Source organism: Labeo rohita, chromosome 24 (assembly GCF_022985175.1).
Source record: "Labeo rohita strain BAU-BD-2019 chromosome 24, IGBB_LRoh.1.0, whole genome shotgun sequence".
In the NCBI taxonomy this organism is placed as follows: Eukaryota; Metazoa; Chordata; class Actinopteri; order Cypriniformes; family Cyprinidae; genus Labeo; species Labeo rohita.
Window position 1 is genome coordinate 13,304,175 of NC_066892.1, and position 25,213 is coordinate 13,329,387.

Here is a 25,213-nt window from a genome sequence, read left to right on the forward strand (position 1 = left end):
CGATTATTAATTCATGAATCCGACTTGCTTAGAATGCAAACAACTTCTGATGTACTTTTCCTCGTATCATTTTTTTTATATAAGATATACACTACTGTTAAAAAGTTTAGGATTAGTAAGATCAGAAAACTATTTTATTTAGCAAAGCTGCATTAAATTGATCAAAAGTGACAGGAAAGACTCAAAAAATATTTCTATTTCAAATAAATGCTCTTCTTTTGAACTCTCCTTGTTAACAAATGCAGCCTTAGTGAGACTTTTGAACGCGAGTGTATATATAAATCACATTAACGTTTTCTTCACTGACTTCACATTTGTGTTTGAATAGCTGCACATTTACATAAAGTTAAACTTTTCTCACTGTTGCTCGTGTCACTTCTTTGTTTCTGTAGTGGGATGGTGTGGGACCTTTGCCAGATACTGCTGATCCCCCCCAAAGGGATTCAGATGCTGTGGCATCCTTCGATAGTAAAGCCCTACCTCACCCTGCTGTCTGAATGCTCCAACCCGGACACGCTGGAGGGGGCCGCTGGGGCACTGCAGAACCTGGCTGCTGGGAGTTGGAAGGTAAGTCATGCGGTCAGTCACCTTGTGTGTGTATCTGTCTGTGCTGGAGGTTTGGCTTGGGATGCAACAGTTTAAAATATAAGTTGATTTAAGAATAGTTTATGGAAAAGTAAAAATTCAGTCATCATTTGCTATTCACTCAATAGGCATAGGCATTGAGTTTCATAGTATGGAGGAAAAAAAATACTGTGGAAGTCAATAACTACCCTCAACCATGTGGATTTTAATTCTGACCTGTGTTCTCATGAGTATCCCAAGACTTTTGCACAGTTCTGTACAGAATGGACATTATATATATATGTACTTAGGGATCTAAAAAAATACTAAAAAGTATTGTTTATTTATTTTATTTTTAATTATTATTAATTATTGGTAGTGGTTTATGGAACCTACTTGTTTTCACTGAAGGTTTTATTCGCTGTTGTCAGGATCTAAATTTATTGAACGGTGCAAGGAGAAATGGTGTAAAATTGCATTTTTCCTGACCTGAAACTACTTACTTTCATCAGATGTTTAAACCAGTACCAATCTCCCTCTTGGCCCCTGCATCTCTCTTTGTTCTCACATCCTTTTCACCATCTCTCAGCGACAAAAGCTTGTTTTACCTCTGTTGCTGGAGAGCTCTAATCCACCCGATGTGTTCAGCAAGATCAATACTTTCAGATGGAGACAGATGCAATGGGATTGGATTGGTTTTGAAGTCTCATAACAGGTTTAGACCCCCTTCAAGAAGTTAAATGAAACCGGCGTCCCTGCGACCCCTCTCCACACCTACAGGGCATCGGGTTGTATACGTGCTTGCTGCTTTGGCTTGAGAGAGACAAACGAGAAAGCAAAAGAGAGCCAGAGACCCTGTCTGTCTGCCTATTTTGTCCAGTTCCCATAATTGGCTGCTCTGTTTGTTCATCTAGAAGAGCTGACATTGAGCCCTCGTCTAATATGTGTGAACTAAGCTCTCTGTTTATGTTTTCAAAGTCCATTTTGGACAGTGGGATTATCAAATCCCACGCTGTGTGTACTGGGAAATGGAAACAAAGCCTTTAACTTAAGACGGATCAAAAAAACACTCATGCGTGAAGAATGCTTGCTCGTCAAGAACCCCTTTTCAATTACAGTTTCAAGGCTGTTTCTTTTATTGCATTACTTATAATACAAACACGAATTTTAATGAACTGTGATGTTGATTTTCACTAAATGACAGATTTATGTTTCTAAAGTGCCATTTCTCTGTTCCTAAACCTAGTAAGCTGCCTCTGTGGTGCACTTTGCCTGATTTAACACAATTCCAGGCAGTTTGTTGTTTAATATACACTTGTGTAAAGCAGGATTTTGGACCAATGAGCTGGAGCTTCTAGCATGATGCCACAGAAACACTGTGTTAAAGGGATAGTTCACCCCAAAAATGAAGATTGTGTCAATAATTACTCACCCTCATGTCGTTCCAAACCCGTAAGACTTTTGTTTATCTTCAGAACACAAATTAAGATATTTTGGATGAAATCCGAGAGCTTTCTGACCCTTCACAACGCTAAGGATTTTTTCACAACGACAAACGGACTTCCAGCACTAAAAATCACTTGCTGTAGCTCTGCTACTAAATTTATTAAGTTGAATGTTTTTAACTCGATGCGAAAAAACCGAGTGCGTCGCACCGCGTGCGCGTCGTTTCCGTTATGAGTGTGGCTGCCGCACGTCTACATTTGAAATAACGAACTTGAGTGCACAAAAGACGCGATATGTGAATGGCCCCTTATACAGAGGCAAATGAAAGGAAAACGCCATGTAAATATTTCTTAAAACAGTCAGTTCATCTCAGAGATACATTCATATAAACACCGTTTCAATATATAGAATAATATTTGCAATATTTCGCGCATTGTGAACAATGATCTTGCTCTGCCCGCTACAGTATTTTTTCCTCTTTGCGTTCGTCTTCAGCGTCTCTGGCCTCTGTTAACAGATGTTTAAAGAGTTTGTAATATTTCCACACACAAATGATTGAATGCAGTTCGTGTGCAAGCCCGGAACAGAGATCTGTTAAAATATGCCCGGACGATCGGTGCATCTGTACTCCACTGTATAAATTAAATATAGATTAATCATTAGTTACACAAGTTACTCGTCAAGATGGATATTACGGATATAACAACTTAGATATTTGTGTTTGCTAAACTTAACAGATGGGTAAGTAACCCAGCTGCCTTAAAATTTTAAGTTGATTCAAATGAAATATCTAAGTTGTCACTTAGTATAATTTAGCATTTTAAGTTGAATAAACCTTTTTTTTGAGCTGACTGAATATTTCCCCTAATATTTTAGGGCAGCCAGGTTACAAATTATTTTAAGCTGATTCAACAAATTGTTTTTTACAGTGTACTGACATCACATGGACTATTTTAACAATGTCCTTACTACATTTCTGGGCCTTGAATGTGTCAGTTGCATTGCCGTCTATGCAGGGTCAGAAAGCTCTTGGATTTCATCAAAAATATCTTAATTTGTGTTCCTTGATGAACAAAGGTCTTACAGGTTTGGAACGACATGAGGGTGAGTAATTAATGACAGACTTTTTATTTTGGGTGAACTATTCCTTTAACTGCAAAGGAATCTCACAAGTTATTGATTTGAGACACTCTACATAGTTTGGAGCAGGCAGTCAATGCAGCTAAACTTTAGTGATTCTAAAACACAACTGAATGAATTCAAGGTGCCTATTTTTATTTTGTAGAACTGTTTGTCTTTCCCATAAGCAATTCTCTTTTGAACTACACTAAATGATTGGGTGTCTGCATCACTCAAACTAGCAACAGATAAAGGAAGCATGCAATCATTCAAATCAGACTGTACTTTGCTGTTCTGTGATTATGCAACATCAAACCGTGATTACAGTATTGATGTGTCAGAGGTGAATATATACGGATTATAGAGTGTTTTGTGTTTGTGCGTGTTCAAGAAAACCAATGTATGCAGTAAACGATGCAAAAAAAATCCTTTATATTGTTACAAAAAAAAAAAATCTGTCAAATAAATGCTGTTCTGTCAAATAACTTACAATCTGCATACATTTTTAGGTTGTGGGTATGGTTCTGGTACTGAGACGAAAATGACTAAATGGTTTGTGGAACCAAAAATCGTTCTTCTATGGCATCACTGTGAAGAACCTTTTAAAGCACCTTTATTTTTAAGAGTGTTGAGCCTAAAATGTGTTTTAATGTCATTATTTATGAGGATTGTATGATCTTTTAATAATATCAGTCTTTAAATATAAGATAATTGCAATAGTTCCACTTTAGCACAATCAAATATGCCTCGTCATATATGTCGTCCAAGATGTTTATGTCTTTCTTTCTTCATTCAAAAGAAATTTAGCTTTTTGAGGAAAACATTCCAAGATTTTTCTTCATATAGTGGACTTTGATGGGAACCAACAGGTTGAAGGGTCAAATTTTCAGCGCAGCTTCAAAGAGCTCTACACGATTCCAGCCAAGGACTACAGATCTTGTCTTATATGATCTGTCATTTTCTAAAAAAAATAAAAATGTATATACTTTTTAACCAAAAATGCTCATCTTGCACAAGCTCTGCGTTGCACGTCCATGACTTCACACTTTATGTAATCACACTGGAAAGGTCACACGTGGGTAGTTCTTCGCCCGTGTACTTCAGTTCAAAAAGGTAGGGTAGGGCGAAAAACTCCATCTTATTTTCTCCTCCAACTTCAAAATCACCCAACATCATTGTATTACCTTTTTTTGTAAAAAGCGTTTGACTGACTTTGCACCTTCGCTTTGTAAAGACTGGGTTGGTACTTATGGCTACGTCACCTGTGACCTTTCCAACTTGATTACATAATGTGTGAAGTCGAGCTAGTGCAAGACAAGCATTTGTGGTTAAACAGTATATACTTTTTGTCTGTTTTTTAGAAAATGACAGATTGTTTCACTAGATAAGACCCTTATTTCTCAGCTGGGAGGCCTTTGAAGCTGCATTGAAACTGCAGTTTAGACCTTCAACCCATTGATGCCCATTGAAGTCCACTACGGAGAAAAATCCTGGAATGTTTTCCTCAAAACCTTAGTTTACTAAATGTTTAGATAGGCAGATTTACAAGGTTTTGGAACAGAGCCTCTCTGTCATTGTGTTTTTGTCTCTCTCTTTTTTATGCACACACAGAGGTCATCAGAAATGAGGAATGTGAGGGGATGCCTGCTGGGCCATATGCTGCGGTGTGCCCTGTTATAGCAGAAGTGCAGGGTAGCAGAGAGTCTAATCTGAGCTGACACTCCGTCACTGATAAAGGCTGATCCCACAGCTGGGGTCATACATAGAGAACCTCAGAGAGCTAAAGCTCTGAGCTAGCATTAGTCTTTCACTGTAACCTGGGGAGTGTGATTACACTGTCAGCGGGTTGCTGATCCAAAATGAGACACTTTACAGACATTTGCCCACACGGCATATCCAACGATGACGATACACTTCATGGTCTCCTGAAAACTGCTGATATGTGGGATTATATATAGTGAAGCACCCAAATGGTGTGATTTGTCATATTTAGCAACCTGTTTTGTGTGTGTTTGTGTCTTCCCTAGTGGTCGGTGTACATCCGTGCGGCGGTGAGGAAAGAGAAGGGTTTGCCCATCCTCGTGGAGCTGCTGAGGATAGACAACGACCGTGTGGTGTGTGCCGTCGCTACCGCGCTCAGAAACATGGCCTTGGATGTCAGAAATAAAGAGTTAATCGGTACGGCTCTTTTTTTCCACTCTCTCGGCTGTCTTCTTTTATCACTCGCTATGATTCACTTTGTTTCAAATGGTTTGGAGCCATTGGATTTGTAGAGATCAGGGTTAACAGCTGTGGTCTCTTTGGCTTTTCTATAATGAAGTCCAGTCTCTTATGTTTTAGCCAGTGTGGTAAAGAAGGCCATTTGTAGCTCTCAGTTCAAAGAAAGATAACTGTCGTTTTATTATTATACATTTCCTGGTCACTCATCATTTTAAATGGGTCTGCTGGCATCAGGCTGCACTTGCACATTCTAGGCTTGGCGGACAGCATTTGTGGAACTGTTTATATATTGTATGTATTTGTGGTTTTGTTTGGGGTTTGGGGATTTTCCTTGCTGACTCACTTTACTGAAGGTGACATGCAACTCAAAAGTTTTGCAGTTGTGCATGGAGACAACTCAAAGAGTCATTAAAAAGTGACTTTGATTTTTATTTTTTTGTTGTTTTGGTGACATGCAACTTAAACATGTTGATGATTTCCATGGAGACTACTCAAATAGATAATACTATTGAACTGTTTTCATTTTTCTTTTGGGTTTTTGTTTTTTTGTTTTGTTTTGCCCATGTTATTTTAGTTTGATTTGGTTTGGTTTTTTGTTTGGTTTCTTTTGTTGCCTTGTTGTTTTAGTTTGATTTGTTTTGTTTTTATTTGGTTTCTTTTTTGTTTTGTTTTATTTTATTTTATTTTGTTTGGTTTTGGCCTTGTTGTTTTAGTTTGGTTTGTTTTTTTGTTGTTTTGTTTTGGCCTTGTTTTAGTTTGGTTTGGTTTATGTTTGGATTCTTTTTTTGTTTTGTTTATTGTTTTGCCTTGTTGTTTTAGATTTATTTGTCTCTTTTTTGGCCTTGTTGTTTTAGTTTGGTTTGGTTTGTTTTATATTTGTTTCATGTTGTTGTTGTTATGTTTTTGTTTTGCTTTGGCCTTGTTTTAGTTTGGGTTTTTTGTTGTTTTGTTTTGTTTTATTGTTTGTTGTTTGTTTGTTTTTTGGCCTTGTTTTAGATTGGTTTGGTTTCCTTTTTTTGTTGTTTGGTTTCTGTTTTGTTTTGGCCTTGTTGATTTAGTTTGTTTTTTTGTTTGGTTTATTTTTTGTTGTTTTGTTTTGGCCTAGTTTTAGTTTGGTTTGGTTTATGTTTGGATTCTTTTTTTGTTTTTTGTTTTGCTTTGATGTTTTAGATTTTTTAGATTTTTGTTTTGTTTTGTTTTATTGTTTGTTTGTTTTTTGGCCTTGTTTTAGATTGGTTTGTTTTCTTTTTTTGTTGTTTGGTTTCTCTTTTTGTTTTAGTTTGTTTTGTTTTTTCTTCTTTTTTGTTTGTTATTTGTTTTGGCCTTGTTTTACTTTGGTTTGGTTTAGTTTTTTTTTTTTTTGTGGCTTCTTTTTTGTTGTTTGTTTTGTTTTGGCATTGTTTTAGTTTGGTTTGGTTTGGTTTTTTTTGTTTGGTTTCTTTTTTTGCCTTGTTGTTTTAGTTTGGTTTGGGTTGGTTTTTATTTGTTTTGTTTTGTTTTGGTCTTGTTTTAGTTTGTTTGTTATTTGTTTGTTGTCTTTTTTAGTTTGGTTTGGTTTTTGTTTGGTTTCTTTTTTGTTTTGTTTTGGCCTTTTGGTTTGTTTTTTTATTGTTGTTGTTTTTGTTTTTTTTGGTCTCTGTTTTTTGACCATGTTATTTTAGTTTGGTTTGAGGTTGATTTGTTTTTTTTGCCTTGTTGTTTTAGTTTGGTTTGGGTTGGTGTTTGTTTGTTTTGTTTTGTTTTGGTCTTGTTTTAGTTTGTTTGTTTTTTGTTTGTTGTCTTTTTTAGTTTGGTTTGGTTTTTGTTTGGTTTCTTTTTTGTTTTGTTTTGGACTTTTGGTTTGTTTTTTTATTGTTGTTGTTTTTTTTTTGGTCTCTGTTTTTTGACCATGTTATTTTAGTTTGGTTTGAGGTTGATTTGTTTATTTTGCTACTTAGTCTGTCTTTACTAGGGCTGTGTACGAACACAAATTTGACAATTTGATACGATTTCTATTCACAAGCTTGCGATTCGATTCCGATTTGATGTCAATTATTTTGGATATATATCAGGTACATGCCAAATATCTGATTACATGAGACAGGATACAGATTCCAGTAAGTTCTACTCTTTCTTTTAACATACCTTCAGATGTTTATTCATGTTTATTTCATGCTGAAACTGTTACAGTGATGTCACTCCACATTAAACAGTGACAAAACAGTATTTATTGTTCGATACTGTTATGGACAGAATTTGAAATCTGAGACTTTGTTTCATGTCAAAAGAAAGAAAGAAAGCTTATTGTGATTTATTGGATGGGAAGTGCATTACAATGTCTGTTTATTAACCGAAAACAGGCTAGATTAATTGATTCTTGGGATTTAAGAATTGACATCGTTTCGTTTTTTTTTTTTGTTTTTTTTTTTGTTTTTTTGAGTCTTATTAAATGTTCCAAATGCATACGCACCCTTCAGAGTGCTCACTTTAAGTGTTCTGTCCTTCAGAACGAGTAGGGCATAGTTTTGTTCACTTGCAGTGGAATTCACCCAATATCTTGTTGAGTGGTACTTCATCACATTTCCACTGTTTAGAACAAGATTAACATGGAAGAGATGAGAGTTTTCACCACATTTGGAGAGCTCAGGTTATGTCTCTGAATAGTGAATACAATGTGTTCATGTTTTTTGTGACTTTCATGGTCATTTCTGACTAAGAATGAGCCTTTTCTGTTTCTGTAAGCATAAGGTGCAGGTAGTTCCCTCATTGTTTACGATAAGCGCAGAGGTGAAGTGAGTCAAAGTGACTCCGATAGTATAATTATACCTCTCCACATCTGTCCATAAGTGATATTATTTCCTCCAAACATGTGTCAGAAGCGTTGAGGCTCCTGCAATTGGGAGCTGACCTTACCTTCATACAGAGTTGCAGGTGTTTAGCATTACACTGCTTCTGAATTAGACATATTAACGAGTACATGACACAGCATCACCAGGCTCTGTCTGAATGACAGGAAGCGGTCCGCCGTGGTCCCCGCTGTCACATGTTGACCCGCCGCATCAGGTGCTTAATTAGAGCTTGTTTTCTCTCTTCCTTCATCCCATCTCACACTGATTCACACCATTTGAAATTCTCCCAGTGACATCACCGGCAGACTATTGATCTCGGCGCTAATAAACGCGGTTTCCCTGGTGAGTCTCGCCGTCTCCATGGCAACGGCTCCCCAGTCTCGTTCAGCCGCTAGTTTCAGGCCCCCTCTCAGCTCTCCAAACAACTGGTTTGCATTTGCCACCTGGAGTCCGTCTAGATTTGCACATCATCCGAAATCATTTTAGATTATGCAGATCGCATTTTCTTCATTATACATTGCCATGGAAATGTGCCTCCTGTCTTTGTAGATTTAGCATGTTTCTCAGTAGATTATGCAAAAATAACTTGCATACGGTATGTGTGATGCACAAATAAATTGATGTTTTTATCAGATTGCAGAGTTTAGAGTCCATATAGACTCTGAATTGATTCGTATTGACAAGTCTATGCAGTAAACAGTCTGTGACTGGCGGCTATTCTCACACTTTGTTTTTTAGACAGTTCAACATGGCCATCCATCAAAAGCTTTTGAGAGCCATAAGCAATAAAATCACGCAAGGTCCCTCTTTTTGAAATTTCTCCCACAGTCTCTTCCTTTCATCCATGATTTTTTACATGTTTGATCACTGAATCTATATTAGAACTCGTTTTACATTTATCTCACGGATGGAAACTGCGCACATGAGATGCATGTAAATAGCCAATTCAATCCTGCCGTTTGATCATGTATTAAAATAAAGATTGATTGTTTGTATAAATAAATTTAACAGCCTAGGTTCAAAGCATCAGCCTATATTCTGAAGCTTTGATACTGTGTGCTGATAAACAGCACATTGCAAGATTATTAAATTTCAGATTTTTTTAAACATGAGGTTAAAAGAGAATGAATCTTGATGCGTTTAAATGAATTTTGGATTTATGTACTTTTGAACCTCATTGACATTTACAGACCCTGAGGTACAGTACAAATGAAATCTCTGTTTCTGCTTTGACCTTTTCTCTTTTATAATTATTTTTCTTGCTTTTTTTGTCGCTCTTCCTCTTTCCAGGATTGAGGTTGATGACATGCTAATGCTAAGGAAAGGTGGGAGAGAGAAGCAGTACAGGATGGTGTTAATCATAACTCGATCTTTCAGGAGTTTTTTTCCCCATGTTGTTATTAATATAGATTCTTTAATAAATGAAATACTATATATTTATATACTTTTTTATTTTTTATTTTATGGTTATTATATATGAGCAATATCACACGAGTAGCTGTAAGATATGGCTGTATACCTGCACGGCTGTGATTTGGCCATAGGCACGAGCCCGCAGATAATCACAGTCTAATAGTATTTATATAACAGTTAGATGGCAGAAGTGTGTAAATATATAAGAAACAACAACGGAGTGTTTTTAAAAACCCTCTTTTGTGCAAACTACTTCTATCCACTACAGATCCAAATCTCACATTGACAGTACCAGCTGAGCTAAAACCTCCCTTACTAATTCGAAAATGTCACTTTACAACTAGTAACGATGGAATGTTGCGTTGCTTCATTGAGAATGTATTGTATTACTGTATTAAAAGCTCAATGTATCATGTAGAGTCTAGTGTTATGAGAGAGAGATGGACTGAGCGATTATGATTACCTGCATTTATTCTTCAGCTCAATCTCATATTCACAATAAAACATTAGTTTGAATGTCCGCTGAGGAAAGCGTTATCTTTGTCGCACTATCCTTTCATCTGTTAAGAGTGATTTCCCATGATGGCGTTGCTCAGTGCATTTGTTAGCTGTTTCTTATAAGGTGTTGTTGAAAGTAAAAACATCTTCCCTGCTTATATCCGCATTTCAGTCTCAGCATGTCTTAATACTAAATACTATTATTGAATACTACTATTATTTATATAAATATTATTTATTGAATAATATTTCATAAACAACAGTCTCTAGACAATTCATTTGAAAGTACAAAGACAGCACTCTGATATACAGCATTAAAATTGCGTACAATATAATTTAATGAGATTTTGCCCTCAGACAAATCTGTTTGCTCTAAAACTAATAACAGATTAATGAGACCAAAGACTGTCCACTAGATTTACCCAAAATGAATTATATCTCATGTTTAACCACTATAGAGACATCAGATCAAGCAGGAAATTCCAGAAGATCTGACCGAGGTAAGGCTGCTCACAGCGGGTTCATGAGCGCTGAACGGCCGCTGTCGCCCTGGAGCTCACATCTCCGAAATGTCGGAGCAAATTTTCAAATAGACGTTATCTTTATTAACAAACGAGACAAACGTCTAAATGAGTACTTTCTTGCCTAAAAAAACTTTTAAAACTGTAAAATTTCATGACACAAAACATTATTTAAAAATTATGGTGGATTTGGGCGTCCGTCATGACACTCGCTCTGAGAAATACCGCAAGCCAAGTGATGCAAACAGTGAAATGGTTGGAGTTCTGTTATCACTAGAATATCATACTCTTATCAGCCAATCAGATTTGAGAACCAAAAGGAACTGTTGTATGAATCTATGTATCTGTGTTTCTCTTTTTAAATATATAGTGTGCAATTTAATGGGCTCTAGGAAATATTTGGTGTATTTGCAGCAGGTTTGCCAGGTTCCAAAAAACTGACAGACCAAAACCAAGTTAAAACCCAATTAAAAGGACTAAAAAAGACAAATTTTTCTGCAATCAATCACGGTTGACTTATATAGGGATTTAAAATAACGGTTTGATTTTATGTATCCTGTGCTTTACATTTGGAATACTTTAACATGAATATTTTAACTGAATAAATAAGCTTTCCATTAATATGTAGTTTGTTAGGATAGGACAATATTTGGCCGAGATACAACTATTTGAAAATCTGTAATCTGAGGGTGCAAAAAAAAAAAAAAATCACATTGAGAAAATCAATTTTAAAGTTGTCCAAATGAAGTTCTTAGCAATGCATATTACTTCTTAAAAATTAAGTTTTGATATATTTATGGTAGGAAATTTATTTTTTAATATCCTAATGATTTTTGGCATAAAAGAAAAATTAATGATTTCAGCCCATGCAATTTATTGTTAGCTATTGCTACAAATATACCTATGCTTCTTATGACTGGCTTTGCAGTCCAGGTTCACAAATAACACTGTCACAAAATGTGTTAGCCTTAAAAAACATTAATTTCCCCAATCGTTTGAAAATCTTTTAATCATACATTAAATTAAAATCCTCTATTATATTTTCTGACCCCATGACCATTATTAATAGCCTGCATTCTCTGTTCTCTTTGCTTCACTCTTTTTCTCTCCACATTCACTATCTACAAACAAGCATCAATGTGCAATCTAAAATGTTGAACTCAATTAACCTGCCTTGAAGTTCCTGTTGTGGGCAAAATATCTGGATTTGGATATTTTTCAGTGGAGTTTTTTTTATAAGTTCCAGTGGCTAAAATTTAAATGTAACATCTCAAATCCCCCAAGATGTTATTTGAAGCTTCAGCATGCACAAAACCAGGCGCAGCAGGTGTGAATGAACAGAATTGGATGAGCAACAGAGTAGTGTGATTTGTAATCGTAATGACTCTCCAAACTTTCAGGTGGCAAAACTTCTCTAGGCCTATTGGTATGGGCATGTGGACCAGGATGAGACACGTTCTTCAGAGGACTAGCAGACAAAGCTCTGTGGATTTGTTGGAAATGTTTGAAGCTGTGCTGTATCTTTGAGAACCAGCTTTACTGGGCTTGTTTCAAAGGTCCGACATTTCAGTTGATGGAGAGGGATTTGAAAAGTTCTGATCCATCATTGAAAGTTTCATCCCGGATTTGATGACTGAAGGACTCATATTTGCTGCCCACCTGCACAAAGGATGAGAAAAGAGGGGATGTGCTCAGCGGACTGGCCTTTAGAGAAATAACTAAGTGTGTGTGTGTGTGTGTGTGTGTGCGCGGCTGTGACCAATCGCCTTCCTCTCTCGCTTCAATTTGCAGCCAATCTTCCCATCTCTCACACGCTCCCTCATGCATCCGTTTGGTCATTTTTCCATCTTCCCTTGCTTTATCTGTTTTCCCTCGCTTTCATTAGGAGATTGCCAGAGGTGTCTCGAAGCAAAAGAGCTGCTTTATAATAATGACGCTAGAAAATCGACGCTTTATCTTTTCCGTGGCCAAATCCAGCCGCTCAATCTATCTCTCTATCTGTCCCGGCCGCCACTCCACAAGGTGGCTCTGTTTGAAATTGCATCCATAGGTCTTCAGAAGATGCTTTTGCTTCTAATCCAATATGACAGACATCAAAGGCGGTAATAGAGAGCGATATAGCGCTTGAAAGCCACGCTGCCGGACGTTCTCCTTTCAAATGGTCTCCACGGTGGCTGATTTCCAATTTAATTTGCTCCCTAACCTTTAAGAATAATTTTGTTTTAAGGCCTGTCTTCGAATGCTTTGTTGTTTGTACTTCTCTTTTATGTCCAAGTCGGCTATTTTCTGCCATTGGGGTTTTGAACCTGCTGTTAGCTTCGTTAAAAAACCCTCTTTGGATCCATTTAAATGTTATTGCAGGATAAAGGCTCACAGAGATGCTGCCCAAAGCCTTTCACTACTGTGTGACATTTTAAACCAAGCAGAGAACCCTCAGGCCTTCATGGAACATTTTACCAACTCTCTTTGAACTCCGACTGAGAATATTAATGCTCTTCATTTTTATTCTGATCCACTTTAATATGGAAGTATATAATGCCATTGCAGTCATTATATGCCTAGTCACCGACCAGTATGTGATCTTCCTAGTGAAAGAGAATGAATAAATTGATTGAGTGATTGATTGTATACAAAAGGGAAATGCATATAAATAATTACAATTCCAAAAATCGCCAAAAATATCAGCACCCTTGTGATTCTGTCAGAAAATGCAACACTTCTCTCAGAAAATTGATCTAATGGCCGGTGTTTTGGTATTCAAGTGCTTATTGTTTTTGTTTGCACTGCAACAACACCCAAAAATCAGAGAAGAAAAGTCAAACTTGATAAAATTTCACACGGAACTCCTCGTCACCTCGTCAAAATTATAAGAAATAATTGCTTTTCAAGCATGTGATGCTCCTGTAATTTCTATTTAGACACACAGGCAAGTAACAGGTTTGGGCAATATAGTAATCACACTTGCAACCAATTAAAATGGAGAAAAGTTGACTCAACCTTTGTGTTGAGTGTCACACTGAGCATGGAGAAAGGAAAGAAGAGTTGTCTGTGGATTTGACCACATTTGTAACAATGTAAAAGTATTTACTACATTGCTCTATGGTATGGAGTTGCCATATGGCAACAATTAATTTATACGTATTTCCTTGTTATTCTGGAAAAAAAAAAACACAATATATTGCAATATGTTCATTAAAAAAGGCTGGGCTTAAGCTAGCCATTAATATGCTGGTTTTAAGTCAAATGGCATTTGAATGTTCCTCCAAAACACTTTTTTCCACTGTCACCCTGGAGGACACGGTTGAAGTGCTCAAGAAATTGCTCTGTAACCCTAATTTCTGAACTTCAGGGGTTTTTTTGCATCATCTTTGGTTAGTAAATTACATATTTTTATTCACAAATCAACATTGTCTTACATAGTTTTTCTGTAAATTGAGAAAATATCAATGTTGCCATATGGCAACACTGTCCCATGATAGACAAATATGGAATCGAAATAATGTATTTCCCCATTCGGGTTTTTTATAGATAGTAACATCAATAATATGATTGCAGTTATTTATTTATTTGAAGTGTTTATTGAAGTATAGTTGTGTTTATGTATAAATAAGACAATTATTTATTCTTTTCAGAAAATTAATACAGCAATATTTCACGGAAAGGGCAATAGGGAGAGTCCAGAGTTGGCTCTTCCATGTGATGACAATGAGGATGAGTTAGCCTTCAGTGTCTGCAACAATGAGTGTGTTTGTGCATGTGTGTGTGTGGCAGATTTCTAAAAAAAATTGTGCATTTCAATTCAAAAGAAAATCATAATTTAATAGAAAAACTAAATTTTTGGCCATTTCCCATTGTGGTACACTGTTGCCATATGGCAACGTTTTCCTAAATACCCCCCCAAAAGTCTTTTTTTCAAAAATCTGTTTTGATTTGTATAATTGAAGCTATTTCATGTAATAAAAACTTATTTTTACAAATATTTCATGGTTAGAACATAATGCTGTTTAGGTTGTCGATAATAATATGAAATGTTTCTTGTGCAGCAAATCAGGTTATTAAAATGATTTCTGATGGATCATGTGACATTGAAAACGGCTGAAAATTCAGCTTTACATCACAGAAAAAAAAGACTTTTTAAAATCTAATAAAATTTAAAACAGTTATTTAACCAAACATGTAAATTTTATATATAAAAATATTTTACAATATTATTTCATTTTTCTGTATTTTTGATCCAATAAATGCATCTTTGATGAGCATTCAGAGGCGTCTTTCAAACGCATGCAAAAACTTACCAACCTCAAATTTTTAAGCAGTAATGTAAAGTACTTGCAGTACTATGCTACTACACTGTAAAAAAAAACAAAAAAAACAAAACAATTTGAGTCAACTTAAAATAATTTGGTACCCGGCTGCCTTAAAATCTTAAGTTCAGTCAACTTACAAAAGTTTATTCAGCTTGAAATGTTAAGTTGTACTAAGTGACAACTTAGATATTTGAGTTGATTCAACTGAAATTTTTAAGTCAGCTGGGTTACTTACCTAGCTTTTAAGTTTAACAAACACAAATATCACTTAGTACAACTTAACATTTAAAGTTGACTAAACTTATTTGAGTTGACTGAACTTTTTTACAGTATGCATTATACAAGCTTAAAATTCAATTTAATTTAATTTAATTTAAAATTCAATTTCAGATTCACAGTATTGGCCCTTGTGCTGTTATTTCATTTCTTAAACAGATTTTTTAAGGATTCCACTCTTGCATATAGCATACAAGTCAAAACTTGCTTTTTTTGTTCTTTCTGGAGCATTACAGACATAGCCTTGTGTACAGAAAGACCATACAGGTTTGGAATGACATGAAGGTTAAAAGAAATATTGACATTAAACTTTAATGCATTTAATGTCCTTTATAACATATGTCGACTAACTTGGCCACCTAGAATTTGGTGTACATAAAAGCAGCAATATCGAAAGGACGCTGTCTCTTTCTCTCACCCTCTTTGTAAATGTCTGTGTGTGCGTGTGTATTTCTGGAGCTCATGATGGCCCAGGGCCGTGTAGCTGATTGCCTGTTTTGTGGGAGAATAGGCTTTTATAACCTGGAGGGTCTGCACTTACCTCTGATTACCACTAAGCCTTCGTATTCCCAAGAGCTCATAGATGAGGCACTCTAGTGAGTCAAGGTTAGCCTTGAGTCATATACAGTCGCCGGATCTCATCGTCATGTACCGGAGCCATCCGGCTGAGTCCATAAAGAGACTCTTCATTTATCACGAGGAGTGTGAATGTGTTACTTAAAGCTCTTTTCACTTCTCCACTGTTATTTTTTATGCTCAGGCTGACTTTGAGATCTTTGCACGGATGTTCAGAATTAAACCTGTCCAAATTGCGGTAATTCATGTTCTTGAAAATCACCATCTTGTACTGAAGAGTCCTAAGCTTGTGATTACTCGTAATCATGCAATCTTGTGTTTCTTTGTGATCATAAAGCCTAAAACGGGACTGAAAATGTCCCACACTTCACCTGTTTTACCTCTCCATGCCACTCTTCCTCTGTGGGATCCTGATCATAATATGTGTCCTTGTGGTTTGATACTTCAAATCTTTTTTAAAGGAGAACTCCACTTCCAGAACAACCCCCCTTGTCATCCAAGATGTTCATGTCTTCATGTCTTTCTGTCTTCAGTCGTAAAGAAATTATGGTTTTTGAGGAATGCATTTCAGGATTTTTCTCCATATAGTGGACTTCATTGGTGCCCCGATTTTGAACTTCCAAAATGTAGTTTAAATGCAGCTACAAAGGGCTCTAAATGATCCCAGCCGTGGAAGAACAGTCTTATCTAGCGAAACGATCGGTCTTTTTCTTTTTTTCGAAAAATAAAATTTTGTATACTTTTTAAGCACAATTTAGTACTGCCCTTCAGAGGCTACAGAAGATACTTACTTACTCTGATCTTCAAATTCAAAAGTTTTCACCCCCGGCTCTTAAAGCATGATTTTTTTTTTCTTCGGGAGCATCAGTGTTTGAACCTTCTGTAATATTTGTATATGAGTCCCTCAGTTATCCTTAGTTTGAAAAGACAGATCTCAAAATACAATTATTGGTGGAAAGGGTTCAAATACACAAAAATGCAGAAAAAACACAGAATTTGTCAGACCTGAATGATTTTTCTAAAGAACAGCGGGCAGTTTAACTGTTCAGGACAAACAAGGGACTCATGAACAACTATCACTAAACAATAAAACAGCTGTGGATCATTCAGGTACAACACAGTATTAAAAATCAAGAGGATGTAAACTTTTGAACATGGTCATTTTTATAAATTCAACTATTTTCTCTTATGGACTAGATATTTTATGTGAAATATCTTATTCAGGTCAGTACTAAAAAAACAATAACATGCACTTTGTATGATCCCTCTTATTTTGGTAAAATAATTAACATTTTGCAGATTCTGAAAGGGGGATGTAAACTTTTGACCTCAACTGTGTATGTGTGTATATATACAAAATTATATTGAAGCAGCAGAACATCAATTTATTTCACTTTAGGTGTAATGAAGGCTCACTGTTGAAATATTGGAGATTGGATGAACATTAAGAGATGATATCACTGATCATTAATTTAACCAGGTTTTTATTATTCAGTAAATATCATGTTTTTCCCACAGTTGGCTGTTCAGAGAAATCTCACATCTCATTGGACTGCCTCCATATTGTCAGTTCACGCAAGACAGACAATTTTGCCTGCGGGTACAAGATAAGGAGACACCAATTAACTGGAAGCTTATTGGTGATAAAACGGAGCCCTTCTGCAGTATGCTTCATGTAGAAAATGATGTCTGTGTTTCTCCTTCGGAGACCATTTGGAATTAGCGGAATGAATTGAACAGCCTTAGATTAATTTCATTAGCTGTGTGCTTCTGTGATAGAATAATAGGGTGCCAGAAGGAGAAGGACTCTTCTGCATTTCAAAGGTCAAAATATTGGAGCGCCTGGATGATTAAAGAGGCAGCAGGAAATCTGGAAAATATTCTGTTGCAAACTAGTTTCTTGTTCTTCTGGAAATTAGAAGGCTACTTCACAGAAATATCTTGTAGGCTTGTGTTTGTACACCAGTTTTATCATTGATACAGATGTCCACATAATAGCATTTCATGTTTTGGTCTCATTTAAATGTAAAAATTCTCTGGAGCTGCAAAACAACAACAAAATGAAAAATGTAGACACTTTTGCTACTGGGCTTGCTTGAAGCTGTTTACATTATTCCAGTGCAGAATTAAACGTGTACATGGTAGGTGATCCTAGACCTATATTTGTGCAAGCAATAAATATATAGTGTAATATTTTGACATGGCGGTAACAATTTTCCTGTTGTTGAGATCATACAAAAACTTCTGCTGGCCATTTACAGATCTGTAGAAGGAACTTGTCAGAAAAGCTTTGAATAATCATACATAGTGGGAGTTTTTAGCTTTTTATCTCACGGACTTTCGGTTGTTTTCACTAAAAAAATACAATTTCTATACTTTTTAGTGTCAAACGCTCATCTTGTCTTACTCTGCCTGGACTGTTTTTTTCCAGTTCATGAGAGTTAGGGTATGTCAAAAAACTCCCATCTCATGTTCTCCCTCAACTTCAAAATCATCCTATATCGCTGTTTTACCTTTTTTGTTAAGGGTGTTTGATCTTCTTTGCATGTTCACTTTGCAAACACTAGGTTGGTACTTCTGCAGCGATGTAGGATGATTCTGAAATGATTTTTTAAGTTGAGGAAGAAAATACGAGTTTTTCGACATACCCTAACTGTCTTGAGTCAGAATACAGAGTTCAGGGAGAGCAAGACAAGACGAGCGTTTGAGATTAAAAAGTATTTTAATTGTATTTTTTGAATGAAAATAACCATCGTTTCACTTTCATGATCATTTGAAGCCACATTTAAACTGTATTTTGGAAGTTCAAAATCAGGGCACCATACTAGTCCATTATATGGAGAAAAATCCAGAAATGTTTTCCTCAAAAAACATAATTTCTTTACGACTGAAGAAAGAAAGACATGAACATCTTTAATGACAAGGGGGTGAGTACATTTTATGTGAATCTCTGTTTTGAAAGTGGACTTCTCCTTTAATATCTAATATTGTGACTTTACATCTCACAGTGTGACTTTATGTCTCACAATATAATTATTTGTTTTTATTATTTATTTAATCTTAACATTAACCTTAATTTGATCTCACATGTGTCTTGTTTCCTGTCCACTCTGCATGTGGATCAATGCTTTTGTTTCAGGCGGTTGTAATTCCAGGGTAAATTACTGTAGTCCATTAAAAGTGTGTGTAAACACACATAATATTTCCCACTTTGATGTGGCTTCTATGTGGACTAAAACCTCTCTAGGCAAATTTAACTATAATATAATTGGCTCATAACGGCGTGAGGGGGTGTCCCGTACACCACTGGGTGACGAAAGAGCACTCAACATCCTGTAGCGATCATTGCACTTATGATTGCCTGTTAATATCACTTAGTGTGTTTTACGGCACAAATTCGTCTCGTGTTTCACCGCTACAAACACATAAACTCAAGAATCATATTGCTTCTCCCACTGGTCAAGTTCTTTTTTCAGTGCCGTTGAGTGTTGCCAAGTCAATTTAAATTACACATCCCCTGCTGTTCTTTTAATGTCAGAGTTTTCGCACTTTCTCTTATTTTCTTTCCTTTCTCCAAGCAGCATGAGTCACATATCCACGTTGCAGTCAGGATAACAACCTTTTCTATAGAAATGCAGCGATGCTTAAAGCGACACATCTGACACTCTTGAATTGACACTCTTGCAGCTCCTGCGTTATTATACTCTAGATTAAGAATAAATTGTAGCACAATAGTCATACAGACTGTGAAAAATGTCATCCTGACTATCATAATTATTCCAGTGCTAATCATCGTATTCTCATATGCTCTTTCTGTTGTCTTTGTCTAGGTAAGTATGCCATGCGGGACCTGGTGCACCGGCTCCCGGGTGGAAGCAATGCTAGCGGAAGCAGCGGGGGTACGGCAAACAGCACAGCGGGTAAAACCATGTGCGATGACACCGTCACGGCTATATGCTGCGCCCTACACGAGGTCATCACCAAGAACATGGAGAACGCCAAGGCCTTACGAGACGCTGGTGGCATTGAGAAGCTCATTGGTATTGCTAGAAGTAAAGGAGACAAGTAAGTTGTCTTTTTTTATATAATAGCCTTGCATCTTATCACTAACTGCTAAAATGTTCTGAAGTGTGCGATAACTACTAGGCCGTGGCTTTGTTTTTTGCTTGTGTTTTCATGGACCTTGAGGTCGACCGGTTATTTTGTTCAGCGGAAACTGTGTGCTTCTCTTGAAGACATTTTATTTTCCAGCTACACAGTTCTACTTTTATTGCAGCACCTTTTAAAGAGATGGACAGTATGAGTCAGACCTCGATAAGCATTTCATGAGTTTCAAAGCCACATTGTCTACAGATGTTTGGCTGTGTCGTATATACATCTGTAACGCACCCGACATGAGTCGCTTTTTCAGTGCCTGCTGAACTATAATGAAAAAAAAGGAGGACTTGGAGGAAAACTTGGAGGAAAAAAACATCCACTTTTGCCATAGCTGACAAAAAGAGCTGATGTTTGATTTGCTGCATCCTTGAGAATTAGGCTAAACATCACGAGGCTGCATGCAATAATGATTTTAACATGGTTAAGGGATGTTATATGCATTGACAAAAAAACTCCCTTAACATTGATTAAAAAAAAACACTGACACAGCCTTGACACTGGCTTATTGGTTTTGTGAATAGCCAGAAGATATACAGAGTGGTTCAGGAGAGATTTAAAACTGCAGGAATTTAAACCTGGACCTGTAATTTAAACTTTTATTTTATTTTATTTTATTTTATTTTATTTTATTTTATTTTATTTTATTTTATTTTTATTTTGACCATAATAAGCAATCACAAATACACCAGGAGGTTTCTGGAAACCACAACAAATTTCTTTGGGTTGTGTATACTTGCCAAATAAAGCTCATTTCTCATTTTGAAATAAAATAAATGTAATCTTTTTTTTTTTTTTTCTTTTTTTAACTTGTTGCTTGATAACCTCTTACCAGGATTATAATGAAAAATGTAATAAAAATGTACAGTTATTTAATACATTTTCTATTTGTTTGTATTTTCTTTTTTTCTATTTTTTATTTGTTGTTATAGTTTTTTTTTTATTATTGTATTGATATTGTCATGTATAGATTTTATTTAATTTAATTTAACTTTATTTTAACCATAATAAGCATGCACAGACACATAATTTTATTTTGATTCTCCATAGAGTTTCTGAAAACCACAACAAATTTCTTTGGTTTGTGTACAAAAATAATAAAAAAATATATGTCTATATCTATCTATATCTATCTATCTATCTATCTATCTATCTATCTATCTATCTCTCTCTCTCTCTATATATATATATATATATATATATAATTTTTTTTTTTTTTTTTTTTTTTTTTTTTTTTTTTTTTGCTTGATAACCTCTCAGCAGGATTATAATTAAAATGTATTCAAACATACTGTTATTTAATATATTTTCTACTTGTTTATTTATTTTTTATTTTGCCCCCTTTGTATAGATTTTATTTTATTTTATTTTATGTTAACCATAATAAGCATGCACAGACACAAGGAATTTTATTGTGGTTCTCCACAGAGTTTCTGAAAACCACAACAATTTTTTTTGGGTTTGTGTACATTTACCAAAAAAAGAAAAAAATAATAAAATATATTTTTTTTGCTTGATAACCTCTCTCAGCAGGATTATAATTAAATTGTATTAAAATGCACTGTTATTTAATATATTTTAAATTAGTTTGTTTATTTATTTTTCTATTTCCCCCCCTTTGTATAGATTTATTTATTTATTTTTATTTTATTTTATTTTATTTTATTTTATTTTATTTTATTTTATTTTATTTTATTTTATTTTATTTTATTTTATTTTATTTTATTTTATTTTATTTTATCCATAATAAGCGTGCACAAATACACAAAGAATTAAGTTGTGATTCTCCTTAGAGTTTCTAGAAACCACAACAAATTCCATGCCAAATAAAGATCATTTCTCATTCTGGAAAAGGAAAAAATGTACAGTTTTCTTTTGTTTTATTTCATTTGTTGCTTGCCAACCTCTCAGCAGGATTATAATATTAAAATGCATTAAAAAATGACTGTTATTTAATATATTTTTTGTTTATTTATTGTATTGTGCCATCTATGTGTAGATTCAATGTATTAATATAGATGTATTCAGTTGCAATACATGGCATGTTACTACATGCAACAGATGTTTCAAATGTGCATCATCTAATCATATTTTAGAATAATAATTTATTTACCCACCCTTTCTATGTGCTGCTTGTTTTAGTCTCTTTGAAACAGCAAAGCCACCCTGACAGTGAGTGATGACACTGTCAAAGACATTAGTTCGACCCTCATCAAGCTGACACTTCATGCGACTGCTTTATATCCCCATCAGCTATTCATACACTGTGCCCACCCCGTTCGAGCCAATATGGCGATGACAGCTGCTTCCAGTTTCCTGCTGAGAGGTTATCAAAGGGACAAGCCACTCGGGTGCTTGTTTGTCTGGATATAGCAAGAATGCAACCGGTCGATTTAGTACGGGCACGTAGCAGCAACCAGCGTGCTTGTTCTAATATGCATCAGATTTGATGACTTTTTGGATTGATTTGGTGCAGATTGTAATATATGCTCAACACATCATGCATGGTAAAACAAAATAATGAACTCACTGCTCTTGGCTGGATAACTTTTTAATAAGCTATTTAAAAGCAGAAACTGTGATTTAAAACTTTTAGCACAACTTTTCACTTACTATATAGTTTCCATTTGTGAAATCTGCACTGATGCAAACTTCACAGCAAATCTGGCAGACTTTGCGGCCTTACATCGCCAAAATGAAAGGTTTAATTTGAGACGAGAAGATCTGAGCATGTTAAAATCCATGTTAAAGATGAGGGGAGGGACAAATCAAACATACAGCTCCACCTCTGAATCCATTTTGTCATTTATGTGAGGAAATGATGAAGGATGAGCGGCATTCATTTCCTCTATTAAAGCCATGTTCACTCAAGGACGGTGAAGATTTTTCTCTAACTTCATTTCAAGTGGCAATTGTAAATTGTTCCATTGTGTCCTTTGAGCTGAAATGGATTGACTCGGCTTGGCGGAAGACAAAAGACACAGCTGTTCTATCAAATCAGCTGAAGTCAAACAATTTGTGTCATTTTTGAGAACCAAGGGATTGTTTCTTTTGTTTGTGGCGCATTGTTAATCATAACAAAAGCTGCTGTCCGTGTGAGATGTTTGCACGGAAAGCAGAGAAAACACAGTCACGGCATCAGATGTTTCATCTGAGCAACAATGTACCAGGATTGGATTTTCATTTTCCTCTCTTATGTTTCAGTATTGGCATTTTGATCTTAGATTTAGGATATTTTGTAAACATTTTACCATTTGTTTGCTTCATAGTGTGTTATTAGAGCTTGAGCACCGATGGTGCGATGACCCAAATGGAATTGCTCAGTTTATACTTATTCTTCTCCAAAATGAATCATATTTTGAGAGCCAAAAGTGGTGAAAATGTGCATCTGATCTGGGTTTCTGAAGTGGGTGTGGCAAAATGGCTCAATAGTGCCACCTATAAAATTTCAACGAAGTGCCCCTTGAGCGGTGTTTCACATACATGTACGAAATTCGTTAGACACATGTAACACACCAAAACCTACAAAAAAGTCCCCTGGTATGAAGTCCGAAACCCAACAGGAAGTCATTTTGAATTTTCTCGGCATGCTTTGTGCCGTTTTTGCCATTTTCAAGTGTATTTAAACAAACTCCTCCTAGATATTTAAACAGATTAACACCAAATTTGGTCAGTGTAATGTAAAACACTTTGTGGCATTAAATTGCGAAGATCTTGAATTTTCGTTGAAGGGCGTGTCCGTGGCGGCCTGACAAACTTCTGTGTTTCACCATGAAACAGGAAGTTGTTATAATTCGGACATACAATGTCCAACCTGCACCAAATTTCACATGTTTGATAAAAGTCCTGACCTGAACACATGCCCATGACCATATTTAGTTATAGTCATAGCGCCACCTACTTACAACAGGAAGTGGCATGTTTTACACTCTAGCAAACACCTCATAGAGATTTAATGACATCAACATTATATTTGGTCAGTCTACTCTAAAGACCTTTGCAATGTTAAATTGCAAAGATCTTGAGTTTACGTCCATGGCGGCCTGACAAAGTTCAATGTTTCCCCATGTAAAAGGAAGCTGTTATAACTCAATCCTGGCTTGAACACATCTAAAGGCCAATATTCTGTTATAATCATAGCGCCACCTGCTGGCAACAGAAAATTACTTGTTTTACACTAACTTAAACATGCAATGTTCGATCTGCTCCAAACTTTACGTTTGGTAGGAGTCCTGGGGTGAAAACTTCTAAAGACCAATATCCAGTTATAATCATAGCACCACCTGTTTGCAACAGGATATGCCATGTTTTACACCAGGGGTGCCCAAACTTGTTCCTGGAGGGCTGGTGTCCTGCAGAGTTTTGAGACAACTTGCCTCAACACTCCTGCTGGGAAGTTTCTAGTATGCCTAGTAAGAGTTTGATTAGCTGGTTCAGATGTGTCTAATTGGGGTTGGAGCTAAACTCTGCAGGACACCGGCCCACCATGACTAAGTTTGGGCACCCCTGTTTTAAACTCAAACATACTATGTTAAATGTGCACCAAACTTTATATGTTTGATCAAAGTCCTGGCTTGAAGACATGTACATGCCAATATCCAGTTATAGTCATAGCGCAACTAGGCGGAAGCAGGAAGTTTGGCACATATAAATTACTTTGACATATTCCTTCTATATTTACCACTTTAAATGCATATTGGCCACCGTTCGCCGTTTTCCTAAAGCCACCGGGTGGCGGTGAGCCCGGGTGTGAGGACCCTTTCAACACTGCTTGCAGCTTTAATTTTAGATGTATCACTGTTATACTGATGTAAAAGACATAGATCTGCTAGAGAATTGGGTTTAAAGGCACAATATGTAAGTTTTCGCCACTAGATGACACATATTCAAAATAAACAAAGAACAAAAGGCGTAGTTTAATTACATTGTAATAGTGTGTGGAATCGTGGGAGTTTGTTGTCTTCATCCCCACAGCCGATGCAATCCATCGGGACTCGGGCAGAAATCATGTTCATGGAAGAGCTAATGTATTAAAGACTTATTAAGGTCACTGTAGTTTGAATTGGGGTGGGGCTAAAAGTCATGGAAGCAAAACGAGGACGCTGGAGCAATTGCTAATAAAGTTCGAAAGTCGAGCACTTTAGTTTCTTCCGGTCATGTGTATGTGAGGTAAAACAGCGCTGTTTTATCATACTAGATACATTTGGGTGTGTTGAAAGTTCTGTTATAATACTACTCTGTGCGTTCATCACCTGTCTAATAAAATGCATAACATATTAAGGTGTCTTTG

General features: G+C 35.9%; 1 protein-coding gene across 1 annotated transcript in view; it reads left to right on the plus strand.

Annotated features, from left to right (window-relative positions):
* ctnnd2a (catenin (cadherin-associated protein), delta 2a) overlaps window positions 1-25,213 on the plus strand; it is a 394,266-nt gene that overhangs the window by 340,907 nt on the left and 28,146 nt on the right. The window contains 4 exon segments of the mRNA XM_051098760.1: window positions 393-428; window positions 430-567; window positions 5,157-5,307; window positions 19,599-19,833. Of these exon segments, the coding sequence (XP_050954717.1) occupies window positions 393-428; window positions 430-567; window positions 5,157-5,307; window positions 19,599-19,833 (560 nt within the window).